The following is a 25,415-nucleotide window of genomic DNA, read 5'->3' as shown; positions in this document are numbered from 1 at the left end:
TTTTTTTTAATGTTGTGGCAGGACAATATAGCTGAATTCCAACAATAAGCAGGCAAATAGATAATTTGGTAGCTATTTCTAACAAAAAGTATTTTGTACATATATTTCTAATGTCGCTGAACATACCATAGCTCAAGTCTCTACTTCAAATTTTGTGATGGAAGTACTGCATTAAAGACTTTCGTCTATGTCCTTTGCAAGGCTGGTGCAAATGTAAAAAAAAATCATCTTCATGAGATCAGCTGATACACTGTCCAAGCCCCTGAAGAGTGGGCAAAGCAATAAGCCATCTCAAGGGCGCTCCAGGTACCATTTTTAGAAGGTGTGGCAGTGTGCCACTCTTCCATGATACTGTTTCTGTCCATGCATATAAGAGAGAGTGAGAAGAGTGGATGAAGACAGCAAAATGAAAAGTGTGGTTCATACATTTCTTTGACAGCCTCTGAAATCTGCTTCTGTCAGATGGGATACTGGATCAAAAGGAAGATTAATCTTACCAGTTTTTCTGTTCTGATGCAAAGTATCTTCTTCCACTTAGTGTGTTGATCTGAAGTGTCAGAGGAAGACAGATGGTGTGGAGATCAATGTAAAGATTCAAATGACCAAAATTCTGGAGCCCAGCTCAGATTTATGCATTCCATTTTACAATGTTGTTTTCAGGAGGTAAGGAGAGTTTGAGCTAGAAGTTTTGTGGCAGTTCCATTTCAGTGAGCTGAATACAAAGTACCGTCCAGAACCGGGGGGAAATCAACAACCTTTAAAAATAGGATAAAAAACAGTAGTCTTAAATGTCCTTAAAATAATGAGTTTTACATTCAGTTTCCAAGCAAACTGATAACAATTACATGATTATAGGAACCAAGTTAGTCTACATGCTTGCATAGTCAAGATGAACTTGAAAGTTGGAAACTTGACTTAAATTTACATCTTTCCTTGCTGATATAAATCAGTCTGCTCAGGCAGCATGTCAACAATTGAGTGAGACATTCATTTTATGAAGAAGTGGTCTTATCTGCCACTATGCGTATGTGTTAAATGCCATCAAGTCGCAACTGACTTATTGCGACCCTATGAATTAATGTCCTCCAAAATGTCCTATAATTAACAGCCTTGCTCAGATCGAGGAAACTAATGATCGTAACTTCCTTTATAGAGTCAATCCATCTCATGTTGGTCTTCCTCTTTTCCTATTTTTTCCCTATTTTTCCATGATTAATTTCTATTGAAAAAAAATTCAATTGCAGTTACCAGTCTTATAATAGTACCATAAAATTTATATTCAATCAGTAGTTTATGTATATGATAGAGCCTACTTTTCAAACTCTTTAATACTTTTGGTTTTTATTCTAGGGTGATGAGGATTTTAGATATGAAAGCTGTTGGGAGGAATTTCTTTGACCCTACCAGTGCTACTGTGCTACAGCAGTATAGGTTGGTACACCTCTTTGTATCCTTGCTGTTTTGTGCTTGCTGTTTTGTACTTCCACATCATTAATGGGCATGTCCCCCGATACTTAAAAATTATTATATGGCAGCTAATCTTTGTAATCTGTTGAGAATGATATATAAAAAAACGGAAGATGGGTGGATGCAAATTGAGCAAGTATATGCCACCCCAATACCTTTACTTGATGTTATTTGGAACAAAAGTCAGAATAGACATCCAAATTTCAAGAATAATGAGTTTCTTCTTAGTACACTTCGAATTTGGGATAGATGCAGAGGAAAATTAGCTCCAAATATTTCTCCTTTGTCTTCTTTTTTGAATCAAAACTGGTTTGAACCAGGGAAAGATTCCACAATATTTAAGAAATGGCGTGGAGCTGGTCTGTTTTGAGTGTGTGATTTGTTTAAGAAAAATGGTTTTATGACAAAGGCAGAACTTGAAGACTGCCTCCTGGAGTCTATTCCCTGGCTCTAATTCTTACAGTTAAGTCATCTTGCCAGCCTATCAAAAATCAAGGGACGAATTTCGAAGCTGTTGACAGAATTTGAACTCCTTTTGAAATTATATGATAATCAGACCAGGGGAACTTTGACTAAATTGTATAAGATTTTGGGTAAAACTCAAGAACAAAAATCTTTGAAATATCAACAATTATGGCAACAGGATTGTAATATAGAGAAAACAAGATCAATGGGAATAGATATGGAATTCTCCAGGGTTTAGGTCTAAGGTTTTTCAGATTCGATTCCAGACTTTTAAGGTAATTACTCGTTGGTATCTTACTCCATGTAGGCTCTCTAAGTTTAATCAGCAGTATAGTCCTCTCTGTTGGAAAAAATGTGGACAGCCTGGTACGTATTTACATTGCTGGTGGTCATGTGGTGTAATTAGGAAGTTTTGGTTGGAGGTATTTGGACATGTAGAAAAAATGATGAATTGTAAGATCCCAAATAACCCTTAGATTGCTTTCCTTGGTTATTGGCCTAATTGTAAATTGTCTAAGTCGAAATTAGCAATGATTTTAACACTTCTATCAGCAGCCCAAACAGTTATTGCAGCTAAATGGAAGGATGTTAAACCACCTTTGATACAGAATTGGTTTGATAAAATATGGCATTTATTTGTAATGGGAAAAATCCAAGATGGTTTGGACTCCTTAAATAAGGATAGCCCTTCCAGTTTTGTAGAAAATTGGTTTCCGATAGTTCAATATTTGACTGACCTTGATAAACGTCCTTCAAATTTAATATATCATAACTGGTTGTATTTTTGAACAGGAAATGTAAGGTTGAGTATAGTTGACCGGTTGTTGTAAGGGCAGTATGCATTGAATTGTATTGTATGATATGTTATATCAATAAAGTGACTCTGAACCCGTTAAAAAAAAATTAATGGGCATGTCCCATCACCAGTACATCATTTGACAGTCTCTTTTGTTTGTTCCTGTGAAAGTCAAGCTGTCTTATTGTTGCAGTGAGGGATATTTTTTCTTAATTTATTTGTGAGCTTTTACTTGTGAGTTTATATTCCTATCACTTGTTTCCAAATGCACACCGCTAGATTTTTCACACATTGTAATCCTATATATAGGAGCCCCGTGGTGCAAAGTGGTAAGCTGCAGTACTGCAGTCAAAAGCTCTGCTCACGACCTGAGTTCGATCCCAACTGAAGTCAGTTTCAGGTAGCCGGCTCAAGGTTTACTTAGACTTCCATCCTTCCGAGGTCGGTAAAATGAGTACCCAGCTTGCTGGGGGTAAAGGGAAGATGACTGAGGAAGGCACTGGCAAACCACCCCGTAAACAAAGTCTGCCTAGGAAATGTCGGGATGTGACATCACCCCATGGGTCAAGAATGACCCGGTGCTTGCACAGGGGACCTTTACCTTTTTTAATCCTATATATATATTTCAGTTTCCAACGACTTGTGATCAGATTTGGGATACTTTCTAGCTGAACAGAAAAGGGTATTTCTTGAATATTAGTATGAAAGTCTGTGCTGAAAAGCTTTCACCTTACTGTGGTTGTCTCTCAAAAAATAACAGTTTATTAAAATAATAGATTATTAAAAGCAACAATTTTTAAATAATTTAAAATATTTTAATCCCTGGCCCCATGCTTCCATAGCCAGGAATAAAAAATAGCCCTATCAGGCTCAGAAACATACAGAATATATAAAATACAAATAAATATGAAATATATAAAATATACCACATTATTGAAATTAAGCAAAAGGTAAAAATAATCTGCCCATATGGCTGGATTGTGATATAATACAATAAACAATAATAGTCATAATCGTTGACCATTAATTAGATAAACCACAATCACAACAGCAACTTTAAAATATTAGACGGGCTTCATGGATCCCCGTCTCAATAACGTTACCAAAATTTTTGCAACCGAAGCAGTTGTTTCAGGCTTAGTATCAGACAATAGAGCAAATAACATTCGACTTTTATTATTGACTATTTTGGTATCAAGCAGATCTAATAGACAGTCATTACGAGGGTCCTCACCCAGGCGACATTCCAATATAATATGCATAAGTGAATCTGAAGATCCTGAACCGCAGGGGCAGAGTCTCTCCTGATACAGAATGTGACTAAATTTACCTAGTAGGACCTTCGATGGAAAGGCATTCATATGAGCTAAGAAAAAAGCTCTTCTTTGGTCTGGATCAACTAAATTATGAAAATAATGAGCCATAGAGCTTAGCTGGCTAGAAATACCAAAAAAAGCAGGTGAACATATATACGCCTTAGTAGGGAAAAGGGTTTGCAGCTCATGATTCAGAAGCCTTTGCTTGATTACTTGAAAAGCGGCTCTTTCATCAGAAAGTAATAAAGAGTCAAAATTAATTCCAGTACAAGCCAACTTCTGAAGAATAGCTTGGAACCATTGCGGGCTATAAGGATCACTTTTCAAATAAGTCAGAAGACTGTCAGGTACAGATGTAAAATGGATTTTAATCCAGTATTTAAAAGTGGCAATCCAAGCCTTGGTATTAATACAGATTTGGCCTAACTCTGCACACGTAGCTAGGTAGGAAATGCATTTATGGACTCCTAGAATTCGTCTTAGAAAAGAGGCTTGAATGCTCTCAATAGTTTGATTGAGAGCTGTGATCCAAATGGGATGGCAGATATGTTGTTACAGGATGCAAAGTCTCCAAGTAAACTGGGGTTTAAGCCAGAAAATCACTTTTGTGCTTGCTTTTAAGATTCATACATTGAGCATTCTTTTGCAGCTAGATATAAAGACTGTTCAATTTCATGTATGTAATCAAGCCAGGTGTGGCTAGCTTGCTTATAGCACTTCAGTATAGCTCTGAACACTTTTATGGTGCAGTTAGAACCTTCCTCCATTGCAGATATTTTTATCTGGTTATTTAACCCTGAAATACCATATATCTTTAATGATGAAAGTTTGAAACATACTTGAATCCTAGCTAAAATTCGGCTTGTATACATGTATTTTATATGCTGGGTCTCTCATTTGTTCTGTGCATTGTCTTAAAAGCATCAGATGCCCTAATTTCCGTTTCTACTTTGAGAATGTGTACTGTTTTTTGTAAAACCTATTTCCCTGCTAGGTTACAGATTTGGCCAGGCTATGCAGCCAGTATCCAAAGGGCAGACGGAGGTCTCTTTCTTTTGGCAGATGTTATTCACAAGGTTATTAGGAATGATTCTGTCCTGGATTTCATGTGAGTAAGGCAGATGGAATAACATCTCTATATTCAACAAAGACTGTTGGTTAAACCATAAAGATGAGTGTGGGAAACTTTTTCTCTGGAAGAAAGGATCAGACTAATAGCCAACATGTTTCTAATATCAAATAAGCATAGATGAGCAAAGCGAAGAATACACAAGTATACTTCTCATTGCTTGGTTCAGATCTCATTGTTTTTGTACTTGATATGAAGCAAGAGAGTTGTAGTCTTTCTGTTGAATGACTCTTCAGGAAGTTGTAGTCACTGAACTAATACTAATCTTAAAGCTCATTCAACGGTGAAAGATGAAATGGCAAAAATGTACTGGAACAGAGAGGGTTTTTTTCCCCATTTTAACAATGCCCACTCCACAAGTATAACTTTAGTATCGTTCCCCCCCCCACCATTTCTTTCACTTTTTGGCGTTGGAGTGCTTGAACCAAGAAGAAAAAAGGCCATGTGTTTCAATGTGCTGTGAAATGATTTTTGAAGAAGTAGATCAACCTAAACAATGTAGGTCGTCTTCTGCTCTCCATAGAATACTGCCTTTTCTGACATGTGTTCTATGAAGTTCTTCCAGGATCTCCCTCTTTGTTTAGTTCCTTCTTGCCTCAGTTTCCTATACTTCTTGCCCATTTACCTTTCATATCCATTTCGGCATCAGATCAAGTGGACTGTAAAAGCTAGTGCTCTTAAAATAATGTGCTACAAAGACCAAATTTTGATAATTTAAATAATGAGTGGTTCTGGAGCTGAAATTGTATGTTCTTCAGGTTCATATTTCTCAGTCCATTTCCTTTTGCTGAACCCTTTCTTCAGCTTTTTGCCTCTGGACTCCCTGTCCATTCACTTCTCTGTATACCGGGACCACTTCCCAGTCCTCAGCTTACACTTACGTGAGGTGTTAGTTCTACAAAACTGGCAATCTTCCCTTCCCTCACAGATGATCACAGCAAGCTGTTTAATTCCTGGGCAGCTGGACATTGTACGTATGCATCCATTCAAAAGAGCTTTTCTTGATTTCTTTTCCCAAAGGCATGCCATTTACCAACAAAGTAAAGAGAATTTTCAGGATGAGTGCACAAAACAACTAATTGGCAACATTATAATTACCCGTTACAACAACAACACTTACCGTATTGATGATATTGACTGGAACAAGACACCAAAGGACAGCTTTACCATGTTTGATGGGGAGGAGATCACCTTTGTAGACTACTACAGGTAAGAGCTACTGCTTAAACATTTCTTGAAAGGCTAGAATATTACTGTAGTGGAAGAAAGAATTTCTTAATGGCAAGACATTTAATGTCGTCACTTTATGTAAGGCTTGAAATTCTGCCTTGTTCTGGCTGAGTGGGGTTTTGAATTAGCCTTTAGATCTTGTAACTCCCTTTGAGTAGCTGCTTCTGAAGCCTGTAAACAAACCTGTTGCTCTGGATATTTTTTTTTCTTTTTTCCAGTAAAAATTACGGGATAACAGTCAGGGAACTTGATCAGCCGTTGCTGATTCACAGACCTAATGAAAGGAAAAATCCTCCTGGAAAGGTGAGCAACTGCCACAATACAGGGAACTGCATAATTGTATTAATAGCACAGTTCTCCACAGTTCTGCCCCCCACACTCTGCCCAACCATCTGTCGTCCTCCCCATGTTCTGAGGGAATTGCAGCGGCAGGATGAGGGTGGGCAGTGGTGCCCACCCTCTCCTCTCGTTTGTCTGCAGCATACTTGCAGGAAGGGGAAATCGCATTTGTTTGCATGCTTCTTTCCCCACTCTGCTTGCGTGCTTCCTGCTGCTGTACTCCCCATTCCCCCCATCTGTCCTTCCTTGCTGCTCTGCCCACGCATCCTTCCTGCAGCTCTGCAGGGGGTGGCAGCCACTGCCTTACCCCTCTTGCCTCCAGCATCACTTCTGCCTATCTGGCTGAAGCAGTGGATTTCCCTTCCTTTGGTGTCTCCCACATGCCCTAAAGAGGATGGATTCCACAGGTCTGGCAGAAGAGTGTTGTCTGTGCAAACATAGACAGCGTTCCTCTGTTTTGAGGGAAATTTATCCTTCGTACTTCTTATATTTTTCTGCAATTCCCGAGGGTTCCCCAGGTTTGAAGAAAAATGTCCCATCTATCTTGTTGGCTCCTGATTCATGGATCTAAGTATCGTCTGATGGTGTTATGTTGAGAATTAGATGTATAGATTGCTCCCATCCCACTGCAAGTAATGCAGCCAGAATTGCAGGCAGGGCTTGAGGTGGCTCATATGCCACGTAACCCTTAATGGGGCAGGCGTAACCAGCATGGTACCTAAGGATTTAATCTGCCCTAACCCTGTGGGTGGAAAGTAGGGGACGTAGCCTTGGGGCAGTCAAAAGAGGGTGGCAGTAATCTACTTGCTGGTAAGATATAAATAATTTATTACTTAAGAATTAATTTATATTTAGTACTATATTCCGGCCATCTGGTAATGGGATTTTTGGCCTTGACTACAATGGTTATCAGATGTAGGGAAGTACTATCCACTACCAAGTTAGCAGATGATCCTTCTCCATCAAAGCCTATCCTACATCCTTGTATGATGCATTTTTATTAGGAAATCATTTCTAGTGTGTTCAAATGGGACTCACTGGCACTGTGCATAGGATTGTACCCATCTGATTCAGTGCTGTTTTATGAGACTTTCTAATTCAGGAAACTTGTGGGAAATCACTTTGGGGTATATGCTACATAGTGGGACTCACAAGGACTCACAGCAGAGGGGAAATTCTCTTGGGACCCTGTCTTACCATCTTCCTCCTGATTCTGTTCTGCACCACACTTTTCCTCCTGCCTCCCATGGTGCTGTCTCTGACTCAGTTTTCTTTCCCTTCTGCCTTCCCTACCTTATGTTTACTGCTTCTTGTGTTTGTACTCCAAATGAAGCAGATGTTTGTGCATTGTTTTGAGTTGTCTCAGCAGTGCAATATGGCAACTAAGATCTTGTGATGTGTTTTCATGAGCTTTCATGTGGCAAGGAATTCTGTTCCTTTGTTTATTAGCAAGTTAAACCTATTTATTTTATGATTTGGATTTTTTGTGAACTTGGGGACTTCGCTCAGGTTTGAAGAAGTATCTACCATATTCCTGTGTGGTTTCCCTTTGCAGATTTTTTGCTCTGTATGTTGAAGCCACCCATTGCTGTTAAATACAGGATAGAAGAGAACTTCTAACTTTGTGGATTGCAGGACAAATGGCAACATATATTTCATTTTAGAAGCTATGAGCCAACTTAATCCTCCCTTGAGTCACTAAATTTAACTGTGTGCATGAGTATATAGTGGTATAAATAAGAAGCATCTGGGCATTCAAATAGGACAGTATTTATGTAACTTTTTTTGGGTATGGTAACTAGCAAACTAGAGCCTATATATTATTGCTCTTACTATACTAATTCTCCGCACTGTACTTGCTATTGACCCCAGCTATTGATGATGGAATATTCCCATGTGCACATGAATACTAATATTCTTTCTTCATTCTTCCTGTAGGTACAGAAAGGTGAAATCCTGCTGCTTCCAGAGCTTTCTTTCTTGACTGGAATTCCTGAGAAGATGAAGAAAGATTTCAGAGCCATGAAGGTGGTGTAGGATAATTTGTGGACAAGAAACTTGCATGTTTCTAGCCATAGAAAATGGTTAAATGTGTGTGATTTACTAATTGTATGAATTTGTTTTTGTGTTTCCATTTCTTGTTCATTTAGTATCTAACTCAGTCTTTGGCTTGCAATTGAATTCTAGTTTATAGTATACGCATAGCTTCATTAAATGGTTTAAAATGGAATGCTGTATGTAGGGTTGAGTTAATCTGTTGAGAGAAGGGAGAAGGCTAGGAATAACTTCAGGTTTGTCTAACCTCCTTAAATTACATGCTGCTGAAGCTCTTCGATATGATTTTCTTTTCTGCCATGTTTGCCTTTAGGACCTTAGCCAGAAAATCAACTTGAGCCCTAAGCAACATTATACATCTCTGAGTCGGTTCCTGGACAGAATTGAGAAGAACGAGGCAGCTCACAATGAACTGGCACGGTGGGGACTTTGTTTGGGCAATGATATATGTAAGGTAATTGAATCAAGAAGGAAACTTGTCATAAGGGTAGCCTTGCCTGAAGCCAGACGCTTGAGTTTTGGTTGACTCATGTACTGCTGTGGAAGACAAATTATCTCTCTGGCTATTATCCCATGAAGTAGAACTCATACTGTTATTAGTGCTGTTTGCATAAGTGCTATTTGCCTTTGAGTATCCTCTACATCGGGGTGTCAAACATAAGGCCCGCGGGCCGGATGTGGCCCCCAGAGGGCTTTCGTTTGGCCTGGGGACCGAGGAAGCCAGTCCCCCCTTGCCCCCCTCCCCATATCTTTTCTGGGCTTCCTGGCCGCATGCGTCAGGCCAGAAGCCTCCCTCCCACCCCAGTCGCCCCCTTCCCCCTCTCCCTCCCTGGCCAAAAACCCCTTTCCTGGGCGCACGAGGCGTCTTGCCACCTTGTGCTCCGCCCGGTCGTCCCCTTCCCTCTCTCTCTCTCCGGCCAAAAACCGCTTTCCTGGGCGCACAAGTCGTCTTGCCACCTCGCGTGCCGCCCGGTCGCCCCCTTCCCCCTTTGAAAGAGCTCCCCAACCTGTCTCCATCAGTTGGAGGCTGCTTTGGTTTGGTCAAAGGTTTTTCAAAAGACAAAACCTTGAACTCCAGGCTTTCGCCCCAAGCCCAAGGAGTAGCTGCCACCAGCCCTTTCAAAAGATTGAGCTCCAGGGGGAAGATAAGGGCAATCCTCTCCCAACTCACTCCAAAATTGAGTGCAACGCTTACCCTGCAAGGTAGAGGCCTGCCAGGGAAAGATTACACTCCCAAAATGTCTTAGGTTTTTGGTAGGTGGTTTTACACTCACACAAGGCACTTAGAATTTAGGCTTGGAATCCCAAAATCACAGACACAAGCCATTTAAAGGCTAACAATTTATTTATAAGATTCAAGCTGGTTTACAGGAAAGAAAAGTCATGAAGTGTTAAGCAAGAAAACAATAAACTATTTAGCATAACTAGCTAATACATTCAAAAGCCTTTTTGGTTCAAAAGGATTGGCAAAGGTTTCTTGCATCAGGTTTATAGTTACCAACTTCCAAAGATGCTTCCAGCATTCAAGAATTTCAAAAGGTTGTCCAAAGGTTTCTCCAAGCAGGTCAGCTTGACCAGAGTTTCCCCGTAGGGCCAAAATCAAATGGGTTGTGATGCAGCCAGCACAGCTCTCCTGCTGTACCCCAGCACCTGGCATTACATTATGGCATTTATTTATTTATTTAATTCTCGGCTCAGAGGGACAAAGGGCATCTTCAAGATGTGTGTTTCCTTTTCCTCTTAGCTCGGGAGGCAGGATTTAATATTTAAATTTTCCTGGCTTCTGAGGGTAAACGCCCCCTATAGCCAGTTCTATTTCCTGCCTTGATCGGGAGAGCAGCCTTTCACAGCTCTCACCTCCATAGGATTAGAAAAGCCTTACTTTTACTCTTCTTTAACTTATAGCTACTTAACTACATTAATAACTATTCTTATCTAATAGTACTGTTTCTAGTTTTCTGTCCTTTAGGAGGTATAGAAGGGGTAGTTTAATTAAAAGGATCCCTTCCCACCAAAACAAAATGGCGGATCGGCAGGGAGATAATTTTATTGCCTCAGCCGATTTGGATCCTAGCCCACTAGCGGCTATGCCTCAACCATCCGAGGCCATCCATCCCTCTACAAGTCAGCAAATTGACTTGAGGCAAAAACAAAAAGAAAAAACGGCACGGGCAGTGGAGGAAAGCGCAAACGGGCCGTCTCGGCCGGCAACAAGCGCGCAAAACGCCTCGTTGAGGCAGCCCGCTCTGCAGCCGCACCGAAGTGAAGCGGAAAAAAGCCTGCAGCGGCGGGCGGCACAAAGAGTTCAGCAGCGCCTGCTGCTTCCTCCTCGAAGCGCTTTCGGGCGCACAGCCTGGAGACTGGCGGCTCGCCTTTGTCTCACGATGCCCCGATTTCAGGCGCGGAGTGTGCGCCGGCGCCGGACGCCCAGTCCCTACAACTGCTCAGGGAGCAGAACCAGGAGGCCAGCGGCTTGCACATGCCTCACGTCGTTTCATCCTTAGGCGGCTCGCCTCTGATTCAAGGACAAGAAGCGACAGCGGAGACTCCGACTAATGGTGGGATCTCCCTTCCCCCATTGCAAGACGGCGGGCTAACATTTCTTAGAACGGAGCTCTCTTCCCTTATTAGGGACGCCTTCACGGAAGGTCTGAGAGCGGCTCAACCCGTTCCTATGCCAAATTTCCCTCATTGTTACCCAGTCCAGGGAACGCTCAACCAGACCTATGCCAACATGGGACCCCGTTCAAGCCAGGTTATTACAGGTACTGATGCCGGTACCTCCTATGGGGAGGGCAGATGGCCCACTGAAGCAGCCCTTAAGGACAGCTCTGTCCAACAAACTATGCAGGGGGAAGAGGAGGATGATTCTGTGTACTCAGGGGATGATAACAATGAAAGGGAAGGACAATTCAGTTCTGATGGGGAAGATATTGAACAGCCCAAACAATCCAGAGTTTTTAACACAGAGGAATTTCCTCTATTACTATCAAAGACACTGGCTGCCCTTGACCTTTCAGATGACACTGAATCAAATCCTCAGAGAAAAAATGGAACAACAGAGTTTTTCCACATGCATGACACCCCTGATAAAGTAGTACCAGTACCAGAGTACTTTTTATCCCTCATGAAGTCAGAGTGGGAGAAACCCATGGCCTCCAAACAGTGGCCTATAACGTCAAAGTAATTTTACAACATAGATGAAAACACCTCAGACAGATTCAAGGTTCCCCCGGTGGAAACACCAGTCACTGCACTACACACATCAGAGCTGGTTACCGAGGAAGACCAGACATTGATCAGGGATCCTGCTGATAGAAAGGCAGAGCTAGCCTGCAAAAAAATCCCACGAGGCTTCAGCGCTGGCAATTAAAGCATCAGTGACATCAGCACTGGTTTCCAGAGCAGCAATAATATGGGCCAGAAAATTAACACAGCTCATTCCACAGGAGGAAAAACAAGCCTGTGAGGCCGTGTCTAGACTTTTAAGAGCAGTATCCTTCCTGGCTGACTCAACAGACACTATGACATACGCAGCCAGAGCCATGGCAACCACAGCATGGCAACTTTGGCTCTGCCCATGGCAAGCGACACACAGATCAAAATCGGTTTTAATGGGTTTCCCCTATCAAGGAAAAGGACTGTTTGGAGACAAGTTAGACCCCATATTGGTGGAAACTAAGGATAAAAAGAAAGCATTGCCCAAGAGCCTCCAGAAAGAATTCAAAAATACCTCAAACTATACTCCATTTCGGACTTACCACAAGCTGCAAAGGTATAGGCCAGACCAACGTAGAAGTCAATGGAACCAAAACCATAACTCCTTTCGCAGAGGAGGAAGGCTCAATAGAGGTGCAAAATTTCCCACATTCCAAGGCGACAAAGGGAATAAACCCGGCCGCCAAACAAAACAATGACGCCACACTGCAGCCTGTGGGAGGAAGGCTCAATCTTTTTCAACCACAATGGTCAACCTCCCAGCCAGACCAGTGGGTACTCAACATAATAACACAGGGTTACCAAATAAAATTCTCCCACATTCCACCAAACAGACTGGTGACATCACCAACATCCAAAAACAAAGACAAACTTCAGAGAACCTCAGAGGCAATACAACATCTGTTGGACATAGCAGCTATAGAAACAGTGCCTCTATAGGAACGCTGATTGGGAATCTATTCAGTATTCTTCACAGTTCCCAAGAAAGACGGAGGATGGAGAGCCATCCTAGATCTGAAGTTTCTGAACAGATTTATCCCCCTGAGACCTTTCCGAATGGAGACACTGAAGTCAGTCACAGAGGCATTAAGACCGATGGACTTTCTAATGTCCATAGACCTCACAGACGCATACTTGCATATTCTCATATACCCACAACATCGCTGCTTCCTGAGGTTCCTGTATCAAGGATCACACTACCAGTTTAGGGCCCTCCCCTTCGGGTTAACATCAGCCCCAAGGGTATTCACCAAAGTACAGGTTACTCTGGTGGCAGACCTGCGCAAAGAGGGAATAAGAATACATCCCTATTTAGACGACATACTGGTATATGCAGATTCAAGACGACAAAGCGCACGACACACACGATTAGTGATAGAAAAATTGACAACACACGGATTCCTAATCAATTACAAAAAGAACAAATTGATCCCCTCTCAACGGCTGACACATTTAGGGGCAGAAATAGACACTCAACAGAACACACTATTTCTCACAAGAGAAAAAATCAATCTCATTTCGTCTCTAGCAAAAAAAGACTTATATTGCCAGGTCATCAAAACGCATGTCCCTTGCCAAATTACAGGGTCACATGGTAGCCTGCATACCCACTATTCAATGGGCTCGACTCCATGCGAGACTGTTACAATGGCTTCTCAGACCCTACCAAAAGGACCTACAAAGGAAAAGGGACCTCAACATCATCCTTTCCAAGGAAGCCAAGAACAGCCTGCTATGGTGGTCACACCAAAACAACCTATGAGAGGGCCTCAGATTCATCTACCCTGTTCCGGAGCAGATCTACACAGACGTTTGCACGACGGTGGGGGGCAACATTCCACACACACATAGCCCAGGGCACCTGGACCCCCCAGGAGCAGAAATTACACATAAACGCTCTAGAGATCAGAGCGATTTACAGAGCCTTGCAGAGCTTCAAAGAAAAGTTCAAGGCAAGGACCTACTGATCAGGACAGAAATGTAGCCCCCAAGGCACATTTAAACAAACGGGGGATCCAGATCATCAGTGCTTCACAAGGAAGTGTTACCGATACTACAGTGGGCAGAGTCCAATCTAACATCACTCTCTGCAGAACACATACAGGGAGTTACCAATGTGCAGGCAGATTGGCTCAGCAGGGAGACACTCAGCAAGACGGAATGGTCTCTACATCCAGACATATTCCACCTTATCACACAGAGATTCGGAACACCAATAGTAGACCTATTTGCAAACAGTACAAACTACCAGCTTCCACACTACTATTCCAGATACACACAAGTAGGGGCGGAACAGACGGATGCACTGACGGCACCCTGGCCCAAGGGAATGTTATACGCCTTTCCACCCCTTCCACTCATTCCAAGAGTGCTAAGGAGGATGCGAATATTGAAGGCACACATCTTTTTCATAGCCCCGTATTGGCCCAGACGCCCATGGTTCCCCACATTAATACAGATGTCACACAACAACCTTTGGAGGCTTCCAGACAGACCGGACCTACTGATACAGGGCCCAGTTTGCCATCCCGACCCAGGATAGTACAAAATGACCGTTGAAAGGGGAAGATTGTACAGATTAGGTTACACTGAGGACATAGTTAACACTATTCAGGCTGCACGCAGACCTTCAACACAGAATTTATAATTCAACCTGGAGGGCATTCATCAGATGGCGCAGGCGCAAAAACATCAACCCACTCAAACCTTGAACCCTAGGCATTCTCTCCTTTTTACAAGAGGGTCACAGAATCAGCTTAGCCACCTCCACACTGAAAAGACAGCATCAATAGCCACTATCGTTCCACGAGTGGCAGGGTATAAAGTGATCAAACAGCCCCACAAAAAATCATTCCTTAGAGGCATGACTCTTATCGCTCCTCCTGTAAGACACAGGTTTCCCACCTGGAGCCTACATACCGTACTGACTGCACTCACAAAACCGCCATTCGAACCTCTTACAAAGGTCGGTTTAAAATGGTTAAGGATGAAAGTCCTATTTCTCACTGCTGTAAAGTCGGCACGCAGAGTTTCGGAGATAGGAGCTCTGTTTGGCCAGGACTGATCACATTCCACAAGGAGAAGGTGGTACTTAGACACGACCATTCATTCATCCCAAAGTGCAACACAAAATTTCGTAGAGAGCAGGACATAATACTGCCATCATTCTGTCCCAATCCAAAAGCACCTATGGAAAAGGCATGACACTTACTAGATCTCCGAAGAGCTTTACATATATACATGTCCAGAACAGAGAGCATCAGAACATCTGAATCACTATTCATCAATATTTCACAACCCAAAAAAGGGTAAACCCATGTCAAAGGCATCTATCAGTCGCACCATTGCCTTATGTATGAAGACGGCCTATAAAGACAGCAAATTACCCATACCCGGAGGCATAACTGCCCACTCGGTTCGAAGTTCGGCCACCTCAACGGCCTTCGACAGACAGGCTCCCATTGAGGAAATTTGCAAGGCGGCCACATGGTCGTCTGTGTCTACCTTTGTAAGACATTACAAATTAAACCTTTACTCGTCTACAGATGCCGCATTTGGCAGACGAGTATTGCAAAGCATATTACAGGACGTCTAACCCTCCCAGGGCGGGGACAGCTCTTGCATGTCCCATCTTGAAGATGCCCTTTGTCCCTCTGAGCTGAGAAAGAGCCTTGGCTACTTATCGTGAAGGCTTCTGCTCAGAGGGACGAAGGGCATCTTGCCCTCCCAGACGTCCGTCACTGGTTGAGTTATAGTCTTACAGTTAGTTGAAGTTCAAGTTTGTATACTTAACATTATAGTTCATGAAAATACGAATTACAGTACAATAACAAGTTACATGTTTCTTAGCTTTTTCTACTAATCTTCTAAGGCTTGGAAAGTTTTGTAACTGGCTATAGGGGGTGTTTACCCTCAGAAGCCAGGAAAATTTTTAAGATTAAATCCTGCCTCCTGAGCTAAGAGGAAAAGGAAACACTCATCTTGAAGATGCACTTCGTCCCTCTGAGCAGAAGAAGCCTTCACGGTAAGCAGCCAAGGCTCTTTTGGTACATGTTGCCCGGCCCAACCCAGTGACATTTCAGTCAAATGGACACCCCTGCTCTACATCTAATCAATTGTGAGCGCTACTAAGCCAAGAAAGGAAGCCATTTTAAAATTGACAGTACATTTTTAATGGTCATATTTTCATTCTCGAGCAGTTAGGACAGAGAGCCATGAACAATGGTTATAACTTGAAAAGCTGGGAAAAGCTTATAGCAACTCCCGCCATATAGAATAGAGCTTCAGGCATGAATTTTACACTACAGGAACCTAAACAGTGGGATCAGCCAGTCCTGCAATGTGGCTTTAAGACTTGAAATCGTTTATTTAAAAAACCCAGGAGTATCCTTTGTGTCCATTCTTCTTAATTCCTTTTCATGTTCTGAAGGGCTGCTCATGTTCAATCATGAGCCATGGTCTATCAAAGGAAGAGGTGAATGCAGATACTTAGTAACTTAGGGAAGTACAAGGCAGATGTACTCCCCCTTCCCTGGACTGCCCGCCGCCCAGCTGTTGGCACTTTGCGATAAATAAGTGTGTTTTGGGTTGCAGTTTGGGCACTCGGTCTCTAAAAGGTTTGCCATCACTTATCTAGGACAAAGATCAAGGATCCCACCCCCTGGCCCTAGAACAGCATTCATAATGCATATTTTAAAACGTATCATGGATGGTCCAGCCTTTACCCTTTTCCCTGTCCCATGACTGGAGTGACAGACTCCACCTCCTCTCCCAGATCACTGCAGCATTAAAATAATTGCAGTTGTATAGTGATCTGACCTAGATATAATGTGACTGTCTTGGACATAAACCAGACTCTGAAAATGGCAGCTCAGAGAAGCCAGTGGGTGGACTCTGAAGATGTTCAATTTCTGGCCACAGTTGCTATAAAGTAATAATTTATTTAAAATATTTATATCCCAGCTTTCTTCTGATCAAGGGGACTTGAAGCAACATTTTACACATACCTGATTACCCTCTCCCTAATGCCAGAGGACATTAGAGTGTTCTTGATGACAGTGGGTATGTGTCTTGGACATGCTCAAAGACATTTTATTGCTTCAAATTTTGAGACTGAGATCTGTCATTAAAAACAGGTTTGCGGTTTAACTCGAAGTCCATAGTTAATTATTGTTTCGTTTTTCTGTTCTAGGCAAAAGGACGTGTTCTTCCCATGGAAAGGATCAACCTGAAGAATAACTCCTTCAGTACATCTGAGGAGTTAAACTGGTCCAAAGAGTGTACCAGAGAACCTTGTATATCTGCAGTAAGTTTACCTTGAGGCATAGATATAGTACAGTAATTGGTTCAACTTTCTCTGTAACAAACATTTGAGAATACATGAAGAGTGAAGTCCCAGTGCTTTCCATCTCCTCTCTGAGTGATCCCCATTGCTGTGTGCAAAACTGAGTTACATAAATGTTTTTAGATTTTGTAGCATTAGCAACATTAGTTGATTTTATGTTAATTATTGCAATAACAATATTTATTCCAATACTTGTTGGAACTTGGGGTATGTAAGCGTCCTGTTGGAAGTTGTTGGGGTATGTACACGTCCTGTTTCAAATAAGCACTCAGGTTCACTTTCTTTAACCACTTTATAAATTGTGTATTCAATTTTGCCCTGTTGTCTGGTTATAGACCAAAGTATTGTCAGTGTAGGCTGAATTCTAGGAGTTGACTCTGTATTATAGGTAGACAGTTGTTTAATCTTTGACACAGATAAGTTTTTAAAAAGAGCACAATAATTAGGAACTTACTATGCTTTCCCACTACATACACTTTCTTGACCTTATTGGTTAATGGTTGTGGGTTTGGAAAGTGGTTAGTTAAGTTAGCGGTTGGTTATGAAATGAAGGGACTGCATCATATTTATGATTATATCTGTTATTTAATCAATATGCTGATTTTCCTGTTCTTCTCTTAGGTCCCTGTTAATTTCTGGATACTGTTTTATCCAAAGCGGGCAACGGACCAAGCACGTGATCTGGTTAGCATGCTGCAGAAGATCTCTGGCCCTCTTGGTATTCAGTTAACCCCACCTGCTTGGAGAGAATTGAAGGATGACCGAATAGAGTCCTATGCCAAGGCCATCAAATCAGTACTGAGTACTGAGGTATGTGGACTAGTAGGGTTTTGAGTCCTGAATTGGAATACAAGTCGAAATCCATAAATTCACAGCTAGTGTAATTCCTGAAACTGGAAAATACAGTTCTGTGTATTTTTTTGTGTATCTCTTGTTTTTGTAGCATTTCCTCAGTAGTTTACAGGAGAAAAGTTTACCATAGTACACCTGTTGGCTTGCAAGCAATTCTTATTGTATAGTTTGTTGCAAGGCTCAGTGTTGCACTTTGTAAGGAAAAAAACCCCTCCCCAAGTGATTTTGGTGCCACAAAACAATTGGTCAGGAATTCACCCTGGCTCACTGATGGGCTAGTAATCAACTCTTGGCATCAGAGTGTTTGCTCATTCAGAGAGAGGGAGGGACCATCATCCTCACAATGAATATGCTTTGTGGATTCATCAAGTAGACAAATCTAGCTATAATGCATCATGAAGTCATTACACTGTCCACATGATCGTATTACAAAGGCAAGACTATTGGAGAAGTAGCAGCCAAGAGGGCTAGTGATCAGGCGTGAAAAAGTATGAACAAAAGTAAACATCAGAAAGTTTAGAGAAGTTTTTAAAGCCCTCTGAAAGACCCCATTTTACAGTGAAATTCTGCATGTGTCACCACTTAGTACAGCCCTAGATAAATTAATTTTGGGATGTTGGTTGAAAACCATGAATGGTGGTATTCCTAGGACCAATTGTGTGTTGCATAAATACCTGTATAGTGCTCACTGCTCTACACAAATGTTTCATTATATCCTCTATACACTGCCAGATCTGCAGTTTCCCAAGGTAGCATTCAGTGTGTGACTATTTGATTTGTAGTGGGAGTATCATGATTATAAATTTAACCAGTTACTTCTGTTCTCTCCCCAAACACTTTTATTTGAAGGGTACAGTACAGTTGGTAGTTTGTATCATCACTGGGAACAGAGATGACTTATATGGAGCAATTAAAAAGCTGTGCTGTGTACAGTCTCCAGTCCCTTCTCAGGTGAGACACATAGTTGACTGTAGAGTTCTTGAACTGAGGATGCGTCAGATGACTGTCTACATAGAGGCTTTTATGGATGTCAGATGTGTGTCCTGTATACACTGAGACCATTGGGTCCTACATATATGCCAAACACAAGGGTGGGGACAGTTCCAACGCCCTTGCTGTGACTGCAGTGTGATCAGTCGGAGATACAATGCTATGCAGGCTATAGTAACTTTCTCTAAGAATATCTTGTGCAGCTAGTTTCATGCTGCATTGCTTATTCAGAAACAGGAAGGATTTTTTCTGTGCTAGTTAGTACAAAACTGAATACAAAAAAGATAACCAAAATGAGGCTGCAAAACATCAGGAGGTGTATGTCTATATGTGTGGGTGGCTTCAGTGTTCAGAGTTTGTTTGTGTTCTTAAACTTATTGCAAGTTCAGCAAACTGAAAGGGGGAAAGTAATCTTAAGAATTGTTAATGTGACTGAAAGATGCTTTAAACCCTCTAATACTTGTGCAGGCACATGCTTGCACTTATGTAGTAGCCTGAATAAACATTTTAAAGGAAATCTCAAGTTTAAAAATTGCTTGCATGAAGTGCCTTGTAATGTTATATAACTTGTACTCGGCAATGTATTATGTAGAGTAGGTGGTAGCATTTTGCTTTAAGGAATAGTAGTTCTTCCTTCTGCCAGTGATTTTTTAATAGGAAAACAAGTCATGTTTATGGTGATGTTCCGATACATACACTATATTTGGGCAGCTATGAACGCTTAAGGAAAGTTGTGAACATTACTTGTTCATGAACTCTGTGCGGTGTTGCATTTTCTGCACCAGTACAGACGCAGCTTTGGAACCTTCTAGCACTCCTATCCTAGAACTGGTGCCCAAAGTCTCCTTCTCTGAAAACAGAGTTTGAAAATGCACATGCCTTGAAGGAAGGAGCAAGTGACTTCCTATTTGGGCCTCTTTCAGCTTCTTTATCCTTCCTTAGGTTTTTTTCCCTTAGTGACTGTAAATTGGACTTTGACAGTGTTTTTATTTCTGTGAGGTTTTTGTTTTGTTCTTCATTGTGTCAAGTTGTAGAAGCTGTTTGTCATATGTCTGAGCCTGTCTTTGGGGGAAAAGCACTGGTAGCAACCACAGTATGTCAGTGCTGTTGCAACTCTTCCCACACTATCAAAACTGATTTCAGCAGTGGTGGTGATAGAAAGTGCTGTCAGGTTGCAGCTGATATATGGCAATCCTGTAGGATTTTCAAAGAAAGAGACAAACACAGGTTGTTTGCCATTGGCTGCCTCTGAGTAGCAACCCTTGACTTCCATCTGAATACTAAGCAGGGCTGGCCCTACTTTGAGATCCAACAAAATTGGGCTAGAAATAGTGTACACTTTGCTTCCACGATTCTTGCTATATCTCATCTCCAACAAGTCTGTTCAGAGTGCCTCATGGAGTATTTTTGACTTCCATTTTTAAGGGCTTTGATCCTGGAGACTGTCATAAGAGCAACAAACTGGTTCTGAACATTCCCTTGTAGTAGGTAGGGGTCTTTTTGACTACCCACTACCTGCTACTATACAAACAGAGCTCTCCACTGCAATCCATGGTACACATGTTATACAGCAGCACCCAGGACCACTTTTCTCAGGATGCAGGACAGGTTCCTCCACCCAAGGAATTGAAGCAAGCACTGGAGGCACTGGTGGCACATTACAGTTCGTCTTGTTCCCTGTGTGTTGGGACAAGTATAGTCCTTTCTCCCACCCCCCCAATTCTGTTTGCTGATAAACTAGCATATTCAGGAGTGGACACTTGTGGGGGTTTTGGTTTGCTGGCTGAAAAAAGTTGCCAATTCTAGGTTGTTTATGTGCAACTGATGCTTTTTGAGTGATCATCTGTGCAGTCACACAATCAGCTCTTCGTCCTAGCTGCTGTCTGTGTTCGTTCTTTCTATTATGGAGGAGGGACAGCAGTCCAAGAAACTGAATACAAATGTGCTCAACCCTCCTCTCAAGGCATGCATAGAGACTCACTGTCCTCTTGAGAGAGGGGACATCTGACACTAATTCGTGGCTAGGAGCTCTACCACACTCCAGAATTGCTTCTTTGTGGGTACAGAACCTAGGTGACTCAAAGAACATCAGCCACAGGTAAGGTTCTTTCACCCATTAAACATTTAGAAATAGCTAGCGTTTAATATACTTCTCTGAATAGTTCCTCTGTATAGTGCATAGACAGTGATGAAGACCTAGATGTCAGTGGTACAGCACACTTTTTTGCTTGGAAGTTCAATACCTACTGTCTTCAGATAAAAGGACCTTGGGTAATAGGATTGGAACAAAATCTCGACCTGAGACAATTGTGAGCTAATGCTAGTTGGGCTAGACGGTACTAGACTGAATAGAACAATGGTCTGACATGGCACAAAGCAGCTTCACATGTGCTTTTAATGCCCTGTGTCATTGTGACTTTTGCGAAAGTACATTAAACAAATTTAACTGCAATCTGAACTCCCCTGAATGTATGTAAAAATATGAACACCACTTGTTCCTATCTTATAGGTGTACTAAATTGTATTAGTATGCAGTATGCGGAAGTGGAGGGATAGTTAAAAAATATTTAACTTCCACTGCAGGTTATTAATGCTCGAACCATCACAACCCAGCCCAACAAACTTAGGAGCATAGCGCAAAAAATTCTGCTGCAGATCAACTGCAAGCTGGGAGGAGAACTCTGGGGTGTAGACATTCCTTTGGTAAGTCATACAAGTACAAGTCTGGGAGGCTTGTTCCCGAAAAGTTGGTGCATCTGACCATGCAAAATAGTCCCCCAATTTCCCCCATTGTATATTTCTCACACACCTGAGTTTTTTAGACCACACCAGTGACTCTATCACTGAAAATTATCTTTCTTCCCTGAAGAGTATCCCCATTTCATGAAAAATGCCATAAAATATTGCTGTGTCAATAGTGCTGTGAAAAGATGTGTGCCTTTTTGAAAAGGCTCTTTAACTTAAAATATGGGGGGGGGGGTCAAGTCACAGTTGACTTATGGCTACCCTATTGGGATTTCAAGGCAAGAGACGTTTGGAGGTGGTTTGCCATTGCCTGCCTCTGCATGGGCTGAGAGAGTTCTGAGACAACTCTGACTGGCCCAAGGTCACCCCGCAGACTTCATGTGGCAACTAATTAGTTATGTGGTTAGCAACACTACCTCTTCAGACATTCTGTAATAAGATGCAGATGACAAAAATGGTTTTACAGCTTAAGTATTTTAATTGCTGTGCTTGCTTCTGGTAAAGTTGAACTATGCTTGAGAGTAATAATTACTTTATTACAACCAGCTTTATTTCTGCTTTCCAGAAACAATTGATGGTGATTGGAATGGATGTTTATCATGACCCTAGCAGAGGGAAGCGCTCTGTGCTTGGCTTTGTGGCAAGTATCAATCAGTAAGTGCATTCTGTTTCACAAAATTAAGAGTTTTCCAATTCTTTGTTATTGGTGGAAGGATTTCGGAAAGTTTTGCACTTCCCATCTACCCTCAAAGGCAAGATAAAAAAAATCTTAATCAATCCCCCAGTTCCATCTTAGCTACTCATAGCTCTGTGTTGAGTGAGACAAGAGGACAAGGAATGTTCTTGACTCTTGTTGGTCCCCTTTGAAATGAAGGAAGGACAAATCTCAAGAGAAGAGTGTAAAAGGAATAGTTTGTCAATGCGGTTATTCCAATGCGGTTATAGTTTGTCAATCTCGGAGTTCCTTCCTTGCTGTTCTCAGTAAAGCTTTACAACTTTTTGCACTACAAGATGATGAGTCATTTTGGTAAACCATTGTCGTCCAAAGGTGGGATATAAATAGCATATTAGATTATTGCTGGAACATCATCCTTGTAAAAATTAAGGGTCAGTTGTATTTTTCTGAGAAATTGCCAACTTTTAATACTGCAGCTTGATTTAATTGTGACCTATGAGTCTTTGCATTGGAATTAGCAAAACTAACATTTATCCTTTACTGTCTGCCTCCAGGACTTTGACGAGGTGGTACTCAAGAGTTGTATTCCAGATGCCTCATCAAGAAATTATAGATAGCCTGAAAGTCTGTCTGGTGGCTTCCTTGCAGAAATTCCATGAGGTGAGGAAACAAGAATGATTCTTCTGAAATTGGAGTTTACAGAGAGGTGTGTGATCCATCTGGTAACTTTCTATCCTGTATCGAAGAGGCAAATTAACCTCCTTTCACAGTCAAGATGTGGGTCCTCTGGAAAAGCAGTTCCTAACATATCCATTGTAAAAGCTTGGGTGAAATAAGATGGGCTTTCTTTAAAAAATTGTGGTAGATATGCTCCTCAACCACTCAGTATCTTATAGCTGGTACGTAAAAACCGTTCCCTTTGTTTCCCCATGCAGTATCTCCATGACTTCCCTTAACCTTCAGTTTCATTGGATTAACTTGGTGACTTTGTCTAACCCCTTTGTTTTCTCCAGATATTATCCCTTCCAAAACCCAGATTACCACCTGCCCCATCATTATTTTCCTCTTTCAACCTATCTCTCTGCTCTGGTTTTCCCTTTTTGCTTTCAAACGTGTAGTTCATCTGCGTGGCTTCTATGCAGTCCCACATTGGGACTGTGCATGTGCAGGCCAGCCACGGGTAAGATTTGTCAGCTTCTATAAAATTGAAAGTGAAAGTGCTCCCCCTCCCCTCGGGCCATGTAGCCTTTCCGCCCAAACAGCCACATGACCAAGGGGGAGGGAGCGCTCTTCCCTCCAGTTCTCTTTCTGCTCCACTTTTCAAGAATTGTCGTACATGCGGTACAAAAATGGCGAAGACAGACAATCAGGATTGTCTCCTTTGTCTGGGAGAAGGTCATATTTCTTCCACTTGCAAGAGCTGTACTAAGCTCATGACGAAGGCCTTAAAAGGTCGTTCGTCTCGTCTGCTGTCTCATCTTTACAAGGAGTCCCTCTGTCTGGATCCTGTTGCAGGCCCTTCCAAACGATCCCTGGATCCTGAAGGTCAGGTAGACGAACCGGGGCCCTCAGCAAAAAATTCTCGCCGGGGTGCGGGAGGGACGTTCAAACGGGACAAATCATCCAAGGCGGCTAACTCTCAAGTTATTAAGCCGGCTAAGTTCATCGCTCCAGGGTCACAAGACAGCCAAGGACGTGGTTCCTCTCGGCACCGATCATGCTCGAGGTCGCCTCAGCGCTAATCAGTGTCATGCTCCCCTCGACGCCCATCTCCTGCAAAGTCGCCTCATCCTTTGGCGTCTCTTGCCTTCAACGTTGCTGGGAGGCGGCCTCCGCCGATCACCATCGAGGACTCGCCTCCTAATTCCCTGGCTACCTCCTCGGCACCAATCCCGAACAGGGCCCAGGAAGAGAGAGAGCTTTTCACTCAGCACTCCTTCAACTTTATAAGGACGTGTCCTTGCCGTCGGAGAAGTCCCCTTCAAATCTCAGTGCCGAGACTAAACCGGCGTCTGCTGCCATTACAGATGCTTCAGCTCTTCCAGCCAGCACAGGCAAAGATGGTGGCGATACTATGCAGTCTCCTGGTGAAAACCAGCAGGGCTCTCGACACACTTCGACCGCTAAGAGTCCTGCGGCATCGAAACAAGGGTCGACTTCTCAGCACCAACCCGACCCCAACGAGAGTCCCAACACCAATCTCGGAGTCATTTGTCGTCTCGTCCGTCTGATCGTCAATGCCGACCCAGATCCCATCGCCTGTCCATCCATCGAAGTCGATCCAGATTCCACCACCTGTCCTTCCATCGAAACCGCTCCCACCCGACCACCAACGCCGACACTCTTCTCGGAGCCGATCCGTCTCCCGACGCCGCTCCTATTCTCGGCATCGATCCACTCCGCCTCGGCGTCGATCTAACTCAGCGTCGATGCGCTCGATCTCACATGCTGGTCATTGCCACAGCCGATGGTCTCGCAGTCGCTTGTCTTCGGTGAGCTCCCGTAGACGTCGACACGGTAGTTGTTGCAGCTGATCGCCATCTCATCGTCGGCGCCGTCATTAATCGAGCTACAACTCCCGATGCCGTTCTTCTCGACATTGTGAAGAGACCCGGTGCCTCGGAACGCCTCGGGAGCACGAAAGGCTAAGGCAAGAGTCACGTCGGGAAGTTGCTCCTTCCAGATCGTCACCACCATCATCATAGACCTTTAATGGTATAACAATTATTACAAAAGAAGGGGATCATAAAACTTAATAATCCTTCCAGATCCCGTTCTATGTCAAGGGACGT

At 42.6% G+C, this 25,415-nt stretch overlaps 1 protein-coding gene across 1 annotated transcript in view; it reads left to right on the top strand.

Annotated features, from left to right (window-relative positions):
• The window catches only part of PIWIL2 (piwi like RNA-mediated gene silencing 2), a 44,080-nt gene that overhangs the window by 6,405 nt on the left and 12,260 nt on the right, over positions 1 to 25,415 (top strand). Inside the window, exons 4-16 of the mRNA XM_056860585.1 lie at positions 539 to 663; positions 1,351 to 1,431; positions 5,039 to 5,152; positions 6,194 to 6,382; positions 6,622 to 6,706; positions 8,681 to 8,770; positions 9,111 to 9,251; positions 17,208 to 17,321; positions 17,982 to 18,170; positions 19,062 to 19,163; positions 21,786 to 21,905; positions 22,513 to 22,601; positions 23,178 to 23,283. Coding sequence (XP_056716563.1) covers positions 539 to 663; positions 1,351 to 1,431; positions 5,039 to 5,152; positions 6,194 to 6,382; positions 6,622 to 6,706; positions 8,681 to 8,770; positions 9,111 to 9,251; positions 17,208 to 17,321; positions 17,982 to 18,170; positions 19,062 to 19,163; positions 21,786 to 21,905; positions 22,513 to 22,601; positions 23,178 to 23,283 — 1,545 coding nt within the window. The remainder of the gene's footprint in view (positions 1 to 538; positions 664 to 1,350; positions 1,432 to 5,038; positions 5,153 to 6,193; positions 6,383 to 6,621; positions 6,707 to 8,680; positions 8,771 to 9,110; positions 9,252 to 17,207; positions 17,322 to 17,981; positions 18,171 to 19,061; positions 19,164 to 21,785; positions 21,906 to 22,512; positions 22,602 to 23,177; positions 23,284 to 25,415) is intronic.

Source organism: Euleptes europaea, chromosome 14, assembly GCF_029931775.1.
Source record: "Euleptes europaea isolate rEulEur1 chromosome 14, rEulEur1.hap1, whole genome shotgun sequence".
Lineage (NCBI taxonomy): Eukaryota > Metazoa > Chordata > Lepidosauria > Squamata > Sphaerodactylidae > Euleptes > Euleptes europaea.
This window is presented reverse-complemented; position numbering and strand designations above follow the sequence as displayed.